Source organism: Phalacrocorax aristotelis, chromosome 22 (assembly GCF_949628215.1).
Source record: "Phalacrocorax aristotelis chromosome 22, bGulAri2.1, whole genome shotgun sequence".
Classification (NCBI taxonomy): domain Eukaryota; kingdom Metazoa; phylum Chordata; class Aves; order Suliformes; family Phalacrocoracidae; genus Phalacrocorax; species Phalacrocorax aristotelis.
Genome location: NC_134297.1, coordinates 5061376 through 5078642, shown reverse-complemented (window position 1 = coordinate 5078642; position 17267 = coordinate 5061376). Strand labels below are relative to the sequence as shown.

Here is a 17267-nt window from a genome sequence, read left to right as displayed (position 1 = left end):
ACATCATCTGTCCTAGCTGTGATGTTCTCATACAAGTCCAGTGAGGCCTAAGAAGGGTTTCCTGACAACATCGACAGGTCCCCTCCAAAGCAGTGGACATCAATTCACCAGACATTTGGGATTTGAGGAAATTCATTGGGTTTTTTGCACAGAAGACATCTTAAACTAAATGCATGTTTTAGTTGCCACGTGTGCTTCAACTTTCGGAGCTTCCTCCTCGCCACACTTTTGGGACCATAGCCGCCTCGTTATCCTGACATTCACTGAGCAACCAAACAGCGGAGGCAGGGAAGATGAGGCGGGTCTGAGAAGGGGAGCTACTGCATCTTCTGGATACCACAAACATCAACAATTCTAAAACGCCTGTGCTGCGCTGAGCGACAAAGGAGGTTGAAACACAGAGGTCTAAGGCTGCCAAAGCTGGGCAGACACTCAGGTACGTGTCAGGTTAGCGCATACTAAGCTCCAGGCTTTCCTAACTAGACAGCCTCTAATGACCTGGGCTTGCTAGCTCAGAACTAGTTCAGGTGGGTTTACAGAGACTCGCAAACACGGCAGCACGGTCACGCCCAGAGTTCAAAAGCCCCCTCTATAGGAGCAGCACACAGATAAGTGGGAGATGACACAGTCTGCTTGACAATTTAACAAAATAAAAATGTAAAGCTGCAGACACATTTCTGGTAGAACCGGATGTTCCGTGATGACAGAATATTCTCTGAATGAGAATCAGCCCTGCTTACCATCATCTGCACATAACACTTTCCCATCATGCTTCACTGCTGCACAACCCAGCGCCACAGCACACTACTGAGCGGAGCTGGAGCTCCACCTAGCAGGAAACAAGAAAATTCCAGGCAAAGGCAGTAACCTGGAATTCTCTTTTTGTCAGATACACAGATCTAATGCCACTGTAGCTACCCTCTGTTTTCAATTCTTTTGCCACAAGAGTCACTAGAGCACAGAATTCAATGATCACGATACAACACATATAATATCATACAAGCCAAAGTAAATAAGGACTGGAGTGGAAGAAAGCATCTTACCCAGGCAAAGACATGCACGTACACAAAAAACAGTGCAATAAGTAAAACACACGCAAGCAAAAATGACGTGCAGAGAAGGAAAGGAACAGCTACTCCTTTCCAGTGCAGCAGTGAGAATTTTAAAGGTTTTGTCCAACTTTTACCTTATCTTCTGTGCCGTGTAGAGGGGAACACAGCAATCGCAGTCCATGATAGGCCAGCTCAGGAATGTACTTGGCTTTGTTAACATTCCTAAGCAAAAGAAGGCAAAGAGATGTCTTCAACTCTCATCAGAGGAACGTTTACGACAATTATTACAACTAAACGTGCTCACTGGCTGGAAAATATTCAATAATCACTAAATGTTGTTTACTGTTAGCTAGGTGGAACACATTCTAATTATCTTCAGCGAAAGAAATCACTGCTTTCATTTTCATATAAACAGGATAATAAGAACACAAGCATTGAGCACTTCACTTGTTCAAAGCACCGTATAAACATTAAGAATTATTTGCTCACATTGTTGCTGAAAACTCAAACTCATGTACCGCTGGCTCAAAGTTTATCACTTCCACAAAGATCTGCAAGGAAACACAGCCAAGCTTAGCTAATTCACATGAGGGGAAGACGCGCGGGTCTGCTGGGATGTACCGCAGAGAACTTGAGGCTAACTTTGGAACCACAGTACCTCCCCTGAAGCAGAACATAAGCAGACCCCACAGCCCAGAGGCTCAACACCACGTGTCTTCCCCACGGGTCCGGTGAGGGTTAACCACCTCAGAACAAAACACGAATAAGATTCCTTGAGTTGAATCTCATTACCTGCAGGCAGTTCTGCACACAGTGAGGTTTTTCTTTTAGGGAGAACTTTGGTAGAAGTCTTAAGAAGTTTTTCAAAAGAAGGAAGGTTGAGTTGCGAACTTGAAGAAGATCGTCCTTTGAAAAGTAAACCCCTTCAGAATCCTCTTCCTCCTCTTCCAACATCTCTTCAGTCTATATGATGAATATAGAATAGATATATGACACATGTCATAGATATATATGAATATAGAATAGATATATGATGAACATATAATTCATTCTAGAATTCCTCAATTCTAGAAAAGAGAAAGAGCACCATGCCGACCCACAGCACTGGCTGATCTCTCTTGCGTATTTCAGTGCTTCACAGAGTTCCCAGGCCAGGTCCTACATGATTTCACATCAAAATTCCGAATCTTTTCTTTCAGATTAATCAACGCACTTAACAGTGGCAAAAAAACCCAAACAACAGAAGACAGAAAGAGGGAAGTTGGGCACAAAAAAAAAAAGAAATCTCCAACACAGCCTATTCTCGTTCCGAAGGAGAAAGTCCATCAGAAGCAAAGACAATTATCTGAATTCTGACACTTGGACATTCATCTCAAGTAACTCCCATTGTGCCTACGCCCTTCTTCCCTGGCTTGTCACGACCCTGTCCCACTAGTGTTCTCGCAGAATTTCTGATGCGTAATCCTTGGTTACATTAAAAAAAAAAACAAACAAAAAAACACCAAACAAAACCATCATATAAATGTTAGAACGAGCAGCTGAGTACAGCTAACCAAAGCCTTTGGAACGGGGTTATCAATGGCTACAGGCTGTTCAGAAGGGACAGGCAAGGAAGGAGGGGCGGAGGCATTGCCCTCTACATCAAGAAATGTGATAGAGGGCGAAGAGCTGTCCCTGAAGAACAGCCACGAGCAGGGTGAAAGCTTATGGGTAAGAATCAGAGACCCAGGCAGCAAAGGGAACCTTGCAGTTGGTGTCTACTACAGGCTGCCTGACCCAGGGGAGCCTACTGATGAAGCCTTCGTACTCCAGTTACAGGAGGCATCGTGCTCGCAGGCTCTCGTCCTGCCGGGGGACTTCAACCACCCCAACACCTGCTGGAAAAGTAGCAGGGCCAGGTTGGATGGGGCCTTGAGCAACCTGATCAAGTGGAAGATGTCACAGGAGGGTTGGACTAGGTGACCTTTAAAGGTCCCTTCCAACCCAAACCATTCCATGATTCTATGATTTAGCCCTTAACTTCCCATCAGTAACTTGGCACGGAAACTCAAATGTCATCTGCCAGCTGGTCACGTACGAACTTGAAGGTCTCTTGAAGAAGCTGATATAAATTAGTTTCTCCCTCTGCGACTGAGCTTTCTAATAATGTGCCACAGACAAATATGCTGTATTTTTTTGTATTAGTCAGCGGCCAGGACACTGCAGCTAATGTTGAATCATCAGACCTCTGAAATTCCTAATAACAGATAGAGGATCAAGAGTAGAGCTGAACTACTGTATAAAAGATTAAGAACTGAAAAGGGGTGAAAAAGAGGAAGAAGATCACACTGACCTAGGAGTGAAATAGCTTGTCAGCAATTTGCTTATTAACAGAGATTTACATCTGAACCGATTACACAAACATCTTACATTGCGGTTACTGCATGGTTTTCCTTTCTTTCGATTTCTTCTTGCTTTGGTTGAAGATTTTTGAGACTGCATCTTCTTTCTCTTCCTGATCTGACCTGGCTCTTGAGGCCAACATTTTGTCAGGGTGTGAAGACATTTATCAAACATCACTTGATGGAACAGCTGGTTAGCTATGCTGCCTGCCCAGAAAAGACAACATCAGCCATCTTCCGGACACGATACAGAAAGCATCAAATCATCTGGCCATCCCTCCATTTACTTTGACAGCCAAATAGATGGCAAGGACAAAGACATTGTCCTGGAAGCCTAAGAAAGCTCAGGAGAAGGAGAACTGTTTGAATAAAGCCAAACTGCATCGGGGTGACATGCCATCAGTGATGATGTTTTCCAGTAGGACCACCAGCTGATCAACCCCTTCTAGCTGGTAACATGCTGCACAACAAAGAGCAGCAAAACTTAAGCAGAGTACATGTTAGCCTTGAATACCAAAGGATACTGCTGCAAATCAACCTGCTAAAAAACTCCAGCTACAGGTTAATTTAAACAAATACTTTTGTTTTCACAAATGAGCCTGCCCAAAAGCACTGCACAGTGAAACCCTCTCTAGTTACAGAGCAGGAACAGGAATTAGCTTCTGGCTTCACCACGTATTACTGTCAAACCAGAGGGATGCGCATGGTTCCAGCTCTCTGTACCGTGCAGACTCCTCCACCAACCTTGTCACAGACCTACGAAGAAGGCACATGGCCATGCAGACCCGGACTGAGATCATCAAGCCACACTATGACAGGAGACTGAGCTGCTATCAGACCGTAACGGCTGTTCGGCGCTCAGCACCATGCCTGAGATTGATCCCCAAGGATTTCAGGGAGGGCAAGTGAAGATTTTAAAAGCCATCACTTGTTCCACCTGCTATTCTTACAAATGAGAGAAAGCTGATTTTGCCCGAACGATGTTTTATCCAACAATAAAGAGGCACATCCCTTCACTCACCTGGGATTTCCAGCAGTAAGAAGTACAACCCAGCCGCATGAAGAGCATAAACTCTCTGCTGCGCATCAGCTCTTTTATGCTGGCTCGCTTGGACAAAGTGATGTAACACAGCCACAAGAGCATTAGGAGAGAAGTTGTTTTCAGAAAACAAGGTCCAAACATTCTGAGGCAAAATACATGAGTAACAGTGAGAAATCCCGTAATAACATAGCTCTCTACTATTCACATTTTAACTGCTGCCACTGCAACCAAACCCCCATATATATAATACATATATAAATGTATGTTGGCATGTATAATATTATATACTGCATTATACTAATTGAAAAGGTATTTTTTGAAGCTGGGAGTAGCTTCCCCCCGAAGCATTCTGGCACATGTGACAACAATTGTTTTGTGCAGTCTTAGGCTATTTTGTAAACTTTGAGGCAGGGTGGACTCAAAGAAGAGATCATAGAATCATTAAGGTTGGAAAAGGCCTGTAGGATCAAGTCCAACCGTCAACCCAACACCCCCAGGCCTCCTAAACCATGTCCCCAAGTGCCACATCTACACAGTTTTTTGAACACCCCCAGGGACGGTCACACTCCCCCACGTCTCTGGGCAGCCTGTGCCAGTGCCTGACCACTCTGTCAGTGAAGACATTTTCCCTAATCTCCAACCTAAACCTCCCCTGACGCAGCTTGAGGCTGTTTCCTCTCATCCTGTCACTGGTGCCCTGGGAGCAGAGACCAGCCCCCCCCTCACTCCAGCCCCTCTCAGGCAGTTGCAGAGAGCGAGAAGGGCTCCCCTCAGCCCCCTCTTCTCCAGGCTAAACCCCCCCAGCCCCCTCAGCCGCCCCCCAGCACACTTGTGCTCCAGACCCTGCCCCAGCCCCGCTGCCCTTCTCTGGACACGCTCCAGCCCCTCCAGGGCCTTCTTGTCCTGAGGGGCCCAAACCTGAGCCCAGCATTCGAGGTGGGGCCTCCCCAGGGCTGAGCACAGGGGCCCCATCCCTGCCCGGCTCCTGTTGGCCACACCAGTGCTGACACAAGCCCGGGGGCTGGTGGCCTCCTTGGCCACCCGGGCACTGCTGGCTCATGCCCAGCCCGGCTGTCAGCCAGCACCCCCAGGGCCTTCTCCGCCGGGCACTTCCCAGCCCCTCTGCCCCAGGCCTGGGGCGTTGCCTGGGGTTGGTGTGACCCAAGGGCAGGACCTGGCACTTGGCCTTGTTAAACCTCACACAACTGACCTTGGCCCATCGATCCAGCCTGTCCAGGTCCCCCTGCAGAGCCTGACCCTGCCGAGCAGAGGGCCTGTATCGTGGCTAAGCAGACGGTGGCCCAGGCCCAGCCTCACCTCTCTGTTCTCATGGTCCTCTGCAGCAAACGGCAAAAGGGACTGGTGGAGCTGGGTGAAGGCCTCCAGCCCACCTGCCGTCACCTCCTCCACTGCCCTGGGGTCCAGCGGATCGGCCTCTGTGAAATCCAGCTCCCACACCGCGTCCACCCAGACTGAGAGGAGGGAAAACAAGAAGAAGAGTTTATAAGCACCGGCTGACGTTCCTCCCGCGCGCAAACGTCTCTCCGAGGCACGTTTTGATGTCAAGACGGGACGAAGAGGTTGAAGGGAGAGAGATGGATGGTCGGGAGGCGCCCTCACCCCGGTGTGTCCGGGGTCAGGGGAGCCCCGCGCTCTGCGGGATGGGGGGGGTGGGGGCACCCATGGGTGCTCACGGACGAACAGACGGACGAATGAGCAGACACACGCACCTGTCGCGACATCACGCACCGGCCACCCCGCCAGGGCGCGCGACAGCCCATCCGCCATCGTGCCGCCATCCAACCCCTTCGAACCGACCAATCGCGCCCCTCCCCGGCGGGCGGAGACCAATCAGCGCGCGGCCCCCCGCCGGATATCCCGGAAGCGGTCGTGGCGGGAGTACCTCCCGCTTCTCTCGACGCGCCTGCGCGGAAGGAGGGTGGGCTCGGAGGAGCCCCCGCCCACCCCGGCGGCCGGTCGGCGCATGCGCGGTGGGGCGGCCCGGAGCCGGGAGGGCGGCAGCGCGCGGTGAGGCGGGGGGCAGCGCGCGCGGCCCGGGGCTCCCTCACAGGGGCCGCAGGGTCCCGTGTCCCCCTCCCTGGTGTCCCCCTTCCCTCTCCCCCGGTGCGCCCCGCCGCATTGCGGGCACCGGCCCCCGCCCCTGCCCCGCTGTCACCGCCGGGCCGCCCGGCCGGCCCCTCAGGGGCTCTGTCCGTGGTGCCTACGGCGGCCCACGGGGCCCCCCGCACGCCGCGCCCCCCCGCGATCACCTCACACCATCCGGTGCCATGAGCTTCTTCGGGTTCGGGCAGAGCGCGGAGCTGGAGCTGGTGCTGAGCGACGCCGAGAGCCGGCGGCGGGTGGAGCACAAAACGGAGGAAGGCAAAAAGGAGAAATACTTCCTTTTCTACGACGGGGAGACCGTCTCCGGGAGGGTTGTCCTCACCCTCAAGCACCCCAACAAGCGGCTGGAGCACCAAGGGATCAAAGTGGAGTTCATCGGGCAGATCGGTGAGAGCGGGGCGCCGACACCTCGGTCGCGTTGTGAGGAGGCCGGCGGCTCCCTCCGGCCTTCCTCACGGCGGTGGTTCGCACGCCGGCGGGCGAGCGTTGGTGTTGGGAATGCCGCCGTGCCGTACTGCACGGAAGCCCTCGCCGGCGGTGGGAAGTAGGTTACGCTCGCTCTCTCGCCGCACGGAGAATTCCAGCGGCTGCCTGAAATTATTCCGCTTTCCGTTCGAGCCGGTCTGTTCTCTGGGCTCAAGCCCGGGTGGTAGGGAGGGAACTCCAGTCCCTTTCCAGGCCATTGTTCTCACGTCCTATTTTCCTCGCTCCTGCTCGGTCACCAATTTAGAGCCCATGCGCTCAGAAGCAGGGTAAAACGCGGTTTCCGTCCTGCACATGCAGGTCTGAGCTTGGACATCCTAGCAACACCAGCTGCCGGGCAGCATTCTCCGGGTTGCCTTTATTCGCAGCTCTACAAGCTGTCTGTTTGCATTTCTTCTTGTTGTGCCTATTGATTCAGTTAGGGGAGCAATGGCTCTGCCAAGGACAGCGAAATCAGGTGGGTTTTTCCCGTACATCTCAAACCACCGATGGCACCATCCCAGCCCCGACCCCACAATGTGTTTTACCTGGGTACATCAGCTTTCTTGAGGCCTAGGGGCTCAGCTCGGCCAATTCTATCCTTTACTCTCTCATTCTTTGAGCGGGTGACCACACATCCCTGCACGGTTAGCTGAGTGACTTCAAGCTGTTCAAAGCTTGTGCTTATCTGTGCATGTAACCAATTTAGATTTAATTATTTCCTCATTTCTTAGAGGAGGGGTAACTGCCACGCCCACTCTTCGATCGGCGTGGAGATGTCCCTGTTTCACGGACATGCCTGAGCCCCACAAGCTGAAGTCAGTTCTTGATGTTCCCAGTGATGGGGCTGTGCTCGGCGTGTGCGATGCCTACACATCTGTGGCCCCCATGCTCGGGTTTAACCCTCAAAATCACCACACGAGCCGCACGACTTTTGCATTGCAAATCATGCGGCGTATGAAAGTGAACTAGAGGTTTTCCCACCCAGCCCCGATGCGGCTGTTTAATATTTTTGCTGGCCTTGCTTACGCATAACACTGCCTTTGGAAAGAAAGGGGAGGACAGGCAGAGAGCTTGTAAGTGATGGAGGCCGTTCATCAGGAGCTAGCTTGTGACCTCCTTCTATTTGATTATGATCATCAGTGGAAATTAAGCATGAACTTCTCTTCCTCCTCCACTCTGTTTCCTCTGTGCTGCCCCGCCTGCTTCTGATTCCCCATTTTGGAAGACTTCTGAGCCGTATGTATTTAGAATAACACTCTGAATTCACATTATTGCCCTACTGGGGTGCGTTAGGAGCTGCTGTGGCTGCACATTTCTCTTTGCCCACCACGCCACTTTAAGAAAGCGCTTAAGTTTATACTACTGATCGCACTTCCTTCATGCTTTCAATCTCCAAACAGCTTGCCTTACTTTCTGCCTTCCCACTGCCGTGAGATCAGTAGCTCTATGAGGCAATTTAACAGGTAGGGAGGCCAAGACTTAAAGGAGCGATGTGTCACAGGGAAGACAGCTGTTCCAGGCCGGGTACCAGAGTCCAGGCTGTGAATGCCGTGTCCTGCGCGGTCCCCTCTCAGCACAGAACCCACATCAGATTTCGTTTCGCCTGCGGTTACTGCGTCCCGAGCATTCCACCTGAAAGCCAGCAGGTTATTTTTATTTTTTCATCTGGAAAACTTATAGCTCTGAAAACCTGAAATTACAGCTTGGACCTGTTTGACACGCAAACATCTTCTAAAGTGTGGGAAAACATTGATCCTTCCTCTTCTTAAGGCTGCCAAGTGCCAATCTGTGCCCTTCTGAGGTAGCAGAGAATTCAGTATGTTGACATTTGCCTCCCCTTGCTTTAAATTCGATCGTTGCCTTCTGTGTCGTGTGGGAAGATGATATATTCCTCTTTTTATGTGGCACGTGGCTTCTCCCTGTCGCATCAACAAGCACTTTCCTCTCAATGGACATGTATTCAAGGCAGAGGAAGTTGGTTTATTTATGCCACCTGCCTGCCCAGCCTAAAGGGCTTGATGGCGCTCGCTGCTCTGCGTAAGTGAGGGCTGTTCTGGTGCCAGTATTTCCATTAGAGAGATAAGGTGAGCAAAGAGGTGTAAGAAGCAGACATTACTTAAAAGCTGAAATCTCGCCGGGCATCTCAAGGAGCAGAAAACCGAGGCTCGCTGCGGTTGCTAAACTCTGCCAATACCTCTCGGGAGCCTCCTCTGCACAGTTTAGTGCTGACAGTGAACTTGTGTGTATAGGATTGTCTGATGACTTAGGGTTTTGTTTCCTCATCTAAACGTATCAGATTGGCGAAGGCTTTACCTTCTAGAAGGACCGTGTGGGCGTCTTGTACTCACACAGATCACGCGCAGGGTTGGGCAGGGCAGGTTTCATTGATGGTTATGTGTAATACAGAGCTGTTAATGCAAATTGCTGAGTTTTAAGTTTCTGTTGCTTTGACTTACAGGAGAAAACTTTGTGAAAGTGTAGAGAGGATTGCTTTCGTTAAGTGAGGAAAGCTGTAGTCGTTTCCTGCTGATGCAAGGAGGTTGTGGGGAAAACTGAAGCAATGTTGGTTACCTGACCTGGTTTGAACAGTGCTTCCAGAGGTGAATGCTCTTCCCTCACTGGCATTTGCATGGCCATTAACATGTTATCCAGGTGGAACAGCTGGCTCGACCCCCTCCCCCCATGCTTGGCAGTCAGGCACCGAACGCTGGCTTTGTGCAGCACCGGTGAGGATCTCTGCCGTTACTGATTCCCCAGTGTGAATCAAGACCACTCAAAGCCTTTGTTGTCAAAGGGCAAGCAGGAACAGCTGGAAGTCCGCTAGCCCTTCGTTTTTGCTCTGTCACTGTTTGCTATTTCAGAGAAGCACTGGTGGTTTTCCCTCTCCTTACAGTGGCAATGCCTTTAGCCTGGAATATCGTGTGGTAAATTATTGGAAGGGATTGCGTGAGCTGCTGTCCCCTCAAACAGTCTGAGCATAATTAATATTGATAATAGGTGACCCACGTCACTCTAAGGCAAGCCGAGTTCCTGATTTGCTGTAGTAGGTGAGGCTGTGTGGACCTCTTTCTTCCTGTTTCCAGGAGGAAACTTCTGGCCTGCACCTGGCTCCGATGGAGAGCAGTGAACAAGTACAGTACCTTGCAGTCGCAGGCGCCCCTTTTAGTTTCTCTAATAGTGGTGAAGGAAGCAGTGATCTGGATGAGAGTGCTGCGTGTAGCTGTGAAATCTCCTGCCTTTCCTCCCTGTGTCACGGGGGATTAAACATCACTGCTTAACCTGGACTTCTGTCTTCCTAGAACTCTACTATGACCGAGGAAACCACCATGAGTTTGTGTCTCTGGTGAAAGACCTGGCCCGTCCCGGTGAATTCACTCAATCGCAGACATTTGACTTTGAATTCACACACGTGGAAAAACCTTACGAGTCCTACACGGGGCAGAATGTGAAGTTACGGTGAGTCTCCTCCCCTTGCTGACCCCAGTTCTTGGCTCTGTGCAGCATGCAAGTACTGACATTTGCTGTGATGATACGGGAGTGCAGCATCTCTTCCCAGGCATCCTTGCGAGCTTATAACATAATTCCCAATGAATTTTGGTGGGCTGAGTTGTAAAAGGCTGGCTTTGAGGGCTTTACTTCTATGAGAATGCATCAGGCTTTATGGAACATATTTCACTCCATTTAAGTGACAAGAGAGATCACCCCTTCTGAATCAAACAAATACTATCTAATTTATTCACTAATTCAAAAACCAAAATAAATTGTTTGCTTTAGTCTCCAATGGGGACATTTTTGCTGCCTTGTAATCAGTCTTGTGGACTTTAATTGTGCTCTGTATGCAAACAAATGCCTGGCTTGTATCTTGTTCGTATGTTTCAAACTGTATTTCACATCTAGGCACTCCAGTTGACTTGAAATCCAGGCATTGGCTTCGAAGGGGGGGTTGGAAAATTCTGAGCGCTGCAGAAGGAGGTGTGTCTGTGGAGACCGCTGTGATCTAATCTCTTGCAAAAGGGCAGTGGTTTTAACATGTGCGAGCTGTTACTCAGATCCTCAAAGTGGTGCTTGGGTAACTCGGGCTCACAAACACTTGAAAGCTTAGAGAAGTCTTAGAAGAATCTGCTTTTCTATTTGAAAACTCCCTTCTGTCTTTTCCAACACGGGGCGTTGACGGCTTCAGAAGCCAGGGTACCAGTGAGACTGCTTGGATAGCCCAGTGCAATCCATTCAGCCCCACGCCCCTCCCTGTTTCCTCTCTGTTGCTACCTGTACAGCCCTAACAGGAGGGGGACTCTCCTTGCAGGTATTTCCTCCGAGCGACTGTCAGCCGCAGACTGAACGATGTGGTGAAGGAGATGGACATAGTTGTGCACACCCTGAGCACCTACCCAGAGCTCAACTCCTCCATTAAGATGGAGGTGGGGATTGAAGATTGCCTGCACATTGAGTTCGAGTATAATAAGTCCAAGTAAGTGTCTCAGGAGCATCCAGTGGCTGTGGGAACCGTCTGCTGCAGGGTACGGCATGGTTTGGAAGCCCAAGGCACGTGTCTTGTGTTAGATCCTCAAAGGGGTTCTTCACACGCTCCAGCGAGTCTGGCAGACAGTTCAGATCCTGGCTGAGGGTCTTTGGGTTCCTCTCCTTGCCCACAGATGTGCTCTCTGGACCACAAGTGGGAAGCAAAGGCTGTAGCTTTCTGAGCTTGGAGCCCGGCATGAGGCTCTTGGCAGTCACTTTGCACTCCCCGTATCCTCAGCAAGATCAGTACTTCCAGGTGTCTTCAAAGCATAACGTCTGCTGTTTACCAGACAGTGCAGCTGAAGTGGGACTTCAATTCAGGCACAGAAGTTGGAAACAACTTCTTACAAAAAAGAAACAACTTTAAACTACTTTTAATGCGTCTTTCCCAGCTGATGCTAGCAAATCTCCCTGCAGTGTAACATTTGGGCTAGTTTTAATCGACCTAAAAAAATGGTTTTGGAGGCTTTGCTGTTGCAGGACTTTCTTGCAGATATTCAGCCTGAAATTCTGTTTTTAATTTCTCTGATCATGCTAAATGTTCTTGTTGGTTTCCAAAAGACCAGAGGATGAAAGGTGAAGTGCTGTTTACAGCAGCCTAGTGGAGGTGGTTGATGTGCCATCTGAAATTTGCAGCTGGGGCCACGGATAAGAGCAGAGTGCCTGACAAGCCAGTTCTCGCTCTTCAGGCTGAGCCCTGGTCTGCTGTGCGGTGTTCAATTGTGGTGCTTTCTTCCTTCGTGTACTAGGTACCATTTAAAAGATGTGATTGTCGGAAAGATCTACTTCCTGCTGGTGCGAATCAAGATCAAACACATGGAGATAGATATCATCAAGAGAGAAACAACAGGGACCGGACCCAATGTATATCATGAGAATGACACAATAGCTAAATACGAGATCATGGATGGGGCACCTGTGAGAGGTGAGAAGGCAGATGAACCCTTCAGAGTTCCTCTTCTGAAGTCCTTTGGGGTGGGAGTAAGGGTCCTGTGGTATCTTCAGCTGGATCTGTGTGCTCAGTAGTACCGTGCGTCCTGTTTCACCGGTGGACTCACAGCAGTTCACATTGGTGATTAAATATGGTCCCCTTCCTATTCTGGTACGATGAGGAAGAATTGGGGCATAATGAGTGGCAACGACTTAATTCTTTTGATGAAACAGTGGCAGAATCAGGAATAGATGCAAATTCACTGTTGGCATGAGCCACCAGCTGGCATTGCTGCAACTTGGAGCAGAAAGATGGTGGTCTAGCTCTGTGCCAATCTCCTGTGCCGCTTGGTTCTCAGTTCCACTGCCCAGCAGTCACCTGCCAGAGAAAATGTCACCTTACTCATTTTTTTCCTGCAGTGCTGTCTTGATGCAGGTCACAAATGAGTCCTGTGCCGATAAGTGGAGATGGAATAGCTGTCAGCAAAGGGCAGGATCTGACTATGGACTGTGCATGCTGATTTTTGAAGGGAGTTGAGGTCTTTTAGCTCATCTTACTCCACCTGTGGAAATGGCCATGGAGTTTATGGCCTAGTGAGGTTTTGTTTGGCTGGTGCTTTCCTGGTTTCTGTGTGTTCTGCCTGTGCTGATGGCTCTGTGCACTCTGCAGGGGAGTCCATTCCCATCAGGCTCTTCCTGGCTGGCTACGAGCTGACTCCAACAATGAGGGATATCAACAAGAAGTTCTCGGTGCGTTATTACCTCAATCTGGTGCTGATCGATGAGGAGGAGAGACGCTACTTTAAACAACAGGTGAGAAGCAGAGCTGTTAGTTCTTCTTGGACCTGTAGACTGTTGCTTGGGATACCATGCTTTAAGGGGACCTTCTGGGAATCTGGGATTCCCATGGGGGAGAATCATGTTCTTGACTGGATATCTGTAAGGACCAGGCAAATCAGAGCATGGAAGGAGGGTCTAGAAGGAATGGTCCATGCAGGTCAGATGTGTGTGGTGGTAGCGATGTATGTAGAAGGTGCCCACCTGGGACTTCTTTTCCTCTCTCTTGCCCTGTGGTGGGGCTTCCGTGCTTCACTGTCTCAATTCCACTGTGGCAGCCAATGGCAATAGGGCAGAGCTGCCTGAGATGTCCAGTGGGTTGCCCCTGTGTGCTCAGGTCCTGGGGAGGAGCGCTCTACCCAAATTTTTAGGAAGGCTGCATTGCGAGGCCTCTGCTTGCTGCTGCAAGTGGCCTCGTGCGCACGGCTGTGGGTGGAACGTGCCGGCAGGGGCTGAGCTCTTGCTGGGTGCAAGCCGCTCGCCTGGCAGCTTGGTTCAGCCCTTGGGTCTGGGTGGGGCCAGGAGAAGGTCTCACAAGCTCTGACAAGCCATGCTGGCTGTGTTACTGCAGGAGGTGGTGCTTTGGCGGAAAGGAGACATAGTGAGGAAGAGCATGTCCCACCAAGCAGCCATCGCCTCCCAGCGGTTTGAGGGGACATCCTCGCACACGGAGGCCAAGACCCCCAGCCAGCCCGCAGAGAACAACGGCCGGCAGTGAGGGGCCGCGCAGAGGAAGGCTGCTGTGGAGCCGGTGGGGACAGCAGCGAGGAGGAAGAAAAAAACACTTCAGAGACTTCATGAAAATAAATATCCGTTTTTGACTTAATTCCTTTCTTCAAAGGACACGTAGGATGGGAAGGGGACGGGAGGGCAAGGCAAGCTGGAGCACTGGTGGTGCGAAATCGAAGGTACCTCAGTGCTTCCCAGTCAACTACATTCCTCTGGGGTCGGCTGCTTTGAGGCGCGCGTCCAGAGGCTGCGGAGCTGCTCGATCCCCTCTTTGCCCCGAGACCCTTTCAGCATGGCAGCGGGGAGGGAGAGAGCAAGCGAAGGCCAGATCTGCTGCTTCTTCCCAGCGGTGTGGAGGTTGCTTTGGGGCTGTGTAGGATGGATATTTTTCTTGCCTTTCTGAAATCTTCACGAGGGAAAGTGATACAGTGATTAGCTGGGAGGTAGAGGAGGGAGTCAGAGACTGAGGTGCGGCCTACTTGAAATTGCTTGGCGTTATCCCCGCGCTGCCTCCCCTTCCTCTCCATGCTGGTGTTGGATTCCTTGTCACAGTTATAAAAGGTAGCTGAGTCAGCCCTGGGACAGCCCTGGGACACGGCAGGCGTGCTGCTGTGTCCTCGCTGCGGGGCTCCTGACTGCCGTGTTGTGTCAAGGGGGACCTGTGGCTGGTAGGGAGTGAGGCGAACGCAGCAGGAGGTGGCACAGGTTGGGCAGAGCGGTGAAGGTTCCAGTGCTGCTGGGTGGGCAAGAATCGGGGGCAGGGAGGCTCCTGGCTGAGAGGAGTGCCTTTCTGGTCTTGTCACGCCAGCTGCCCGAGCGCCTCTGAAATTGTCTTTCTGGTTGCTGCACTCATACAGTCCCAGTTGCTGCTGCAGAGCAGGGGCGGACCAGCATTGAGAGGCCTAGAGAATAGTTTTGGAATGTGAGAAATAAATGGGAGCTCTCTTGGGAGCAGGCTTGCGCTGCACATGCTGCCCCGCTCGTGCCTGCATCCTTGTGACAGAGTGGGCTTTGCAGGAGGGACAGACAGCAGTTTAGAAACACGTGTGTATTGTTTGGTTTACTCCCTTGTGCCTGCGGGGTGAGGATTAGCGAGGACGGAAAGTGGATGCAGTTGTTTTAAGAAGCTTATGGCCTGTGCGTGCTGCTAGATGAAGCCAAGCAGCAACTGGAAGGATGGTAGAGCGCTCTGATTCCAGAGACGCGTTTCTGAGGCCTGAGCTGAAATCACCAGTGAGGTCTGAGGGTATGCCATGAACTGAGAACCTGAACGGGGTTTTTTTCTTTTCTACAATGAGCTTCTTTTAGTCTTCAGCTAAGTAGAATCACGAGAACATTCCCAGAAGGGAATCACTCCTCCATTAAAACTTAGATGTGGCTTTGTAGATGTGATTAACCGAGTCTGGAGAATATCCATCCTGTTTAGATGCCCTTCAAGGAAGCAGGTGGTTAGACCTCCCACCAGGTGGAGAGACAAGCCTGTGCTAAGTGCTGGGATATGAGCACTAGCAAGTGGGATATGTTTGGATCTCCCTGTGAGTTTTGTGGCTCGCTAGGGTCTTGTCCAGCTTCCTTTTGACTCTGGAATGAATCTCCTCTGCCTCTGTCCTACAGCTGAATGTAGAACAGTTGTCTCGCAGCTGGGAAATGGAAGTCTCTTCTGCTCTGTTTAGTGGAACAGCACTGGTGGGGGAACGGGGCCTGGGTGGGAAGGGGAGCTTTTTATGTACTAAGACAGCTACTGTATTTCAGTGATAAATGTGTGTTTCTGCTTGCCAAAGTAAGTTATCTTTTACTCACCACGTGTAAGGTTGTGGTTTTTAGTAGAGCTGGACAGTCTCGCTCTGTTGTTGAGGACACTAATGATCCCATCTCTGCTGAATGCTCGTGTCACACCATGTTTCTGCTCTGTAACAGTGAAGACGTGGCTTGCTTTTCTTCACGTGAGAAGTCTGTGCCGTGGGCTGGAGCCGTGTCTTCCTAAGACTGAAGCAAAAGCTTACTTTAGACAACTCCCTTGCTGTGCCAGGGCAAGGGGTGGTGACCTGCCACGGGTCTCACGTGGCAAAGGGATCTGGATGTTACTTTTGACACTCACTGCTCCCTGCGCTGTGCAGGGGGAACTCCCGTGCTGTGGCAATACACGATCATTTAGAGACAAGCGAAGCTCCCGTGGGGGAGCAGACTCTCTCTCTCCACGGCTAAGCTGAGCACAGCAGTGCCCAAACCCCCCCTCTTAGATTTCCCTCAACTCCCATCTCGCCTAGAATTTTTTTCCTCTCCTATTCCTTTTGATTGTAGGCCGTGTGCTAAAGAAACCCCATGGCTGAGGATGTCTCTGCATTCCAGGAGTGTTTTGTTTACCGGCCAAACAGCATCAGTTATTGGATGTAAGATATAATTGTCTGACAATGCACGTAAGGAGATTTCTATTAAACATCTGTTCATCGCTTCTGGAGGGATTACTTGGAAAAGGTGCATGAGTCTATACATTGGGTTGGGGTTTTTTTTCCTACCTTGTGTCCCTACTTGTGGAAGCAGAATTTAGAAATGATTCCCATTTTTACTTAGTCTCAATGGACCGTTCAACGCGTTACCCTCTAGGCCCTCTCTTTGTCTGGGGCGGAGCAGATGTGCTGAGCACCTTTAGAGACAAGTTGAAGCATAAGGTCACTCCAGGACAAGGTACTCCAGAAAAGCGTTTCATTAGCATGGTGCGGGGCAGGCACTACTTGAGCAGTCGTGTCCCCCTGTGCTGGCTGGTTCTGGTCGGTACTTGGGTTGTTCCCCCTCTCCCAGGCGGGGTCGGGCAGGGGGAGTGCACAAGTACTAAACCAAGCGGTACAACCTGTAATTAAGCCTCTGCTGTGTTTACGTGTTTCTTAATTCATTGTCTTTCAATGGCTGTATTTTAAAACTTGGGGTTTTTTGTCTCTCCAATTAAAAAGAGCCAGCCCTGGCTGTTAAATGCTGTGCATGAGTTTGCCTGAAATGGTTTATATTGCCTGGCCCAGGTCTGAGTTTGGTTTTTGTTTGTTTGTGGTTTTTGTTTTGTTTTGTTTTTTATGGTATTAAGGCATTTTTCTTTAGTGCCATCCTGTGCAGCCCTCCAAACATGCTTGGGGGGTTTGTCCTTCCTTATCTTTACCAATTCTTGGTCTTTCTTTAAGCTATGTCACTGCTTAGACG

General features: G+C 50.6%; 2 protein-coding genes across 3 annotated transcripts in view; one reads left to right on the top strand and one right to left on the bottom strand.

Moving 5' to 3' along the window:
- Positions 1-6401, bottom strand: part of NCAPD3 (non-SMC condensin II complex subunit D3) — a 30335-nt gene extending 23934 nt beyond the window's left edge. For both annotated transcript variants that reach the window (XM_075116125.1, XM_075116126.1), the window contains exons 1-7: positions 6206-6401; positions 5793-5947; positions 4455-4617; positions 3462-3640; positions 1845-2015; positions 1542-1603; positions 1187-1274 (exon numbers count right to left, since the gene is read on the bottom strand). In XM_075116125.1, the coding sequence (XP_074972226.1) occupies positions 1187-1274; positions 1542-1603; positions 1845-2015; positions 3462-3640; positions 4455-4617; positions 5793-5947; positions 6206-6263 (876 nt within the window). In that variant the 5' untranslated portion in view covers positions 6264-6401. The remainder of the gene's footprint in view (positions 1-1186; positions 1275-1541; positions 1604-1844; positions 2016-3461; positions 3641-4454; positions 4618-5792; positions 5948-6205) is intronic.
- Positions 6402-6443: 42 nt separating this feature from the next.
- On the top strand, positions 6444-17053 carry VPS26B (VPS26 retromer complex component B). Its single transcript, XM_075116116.1, has 6 exons — positions 6444-6986; positions 10364-10520; positions 11368-11532; positions 12332-12507; positions 13183-13325; positions 13921-17053. Exons 1-6 carry the CDS (start codon positions 6764-6766, stop codon positions 14065-14067), a joined length of 1011 nt encoding a protein of 336 aa, XP_074972217.1. The 5' UTR covers positions 6444-6763; the 3' UTR covers positions 14068-17053.
- The last annotated feature ends 214 nt before the right edge of the window (positions 17054-17267 follow it).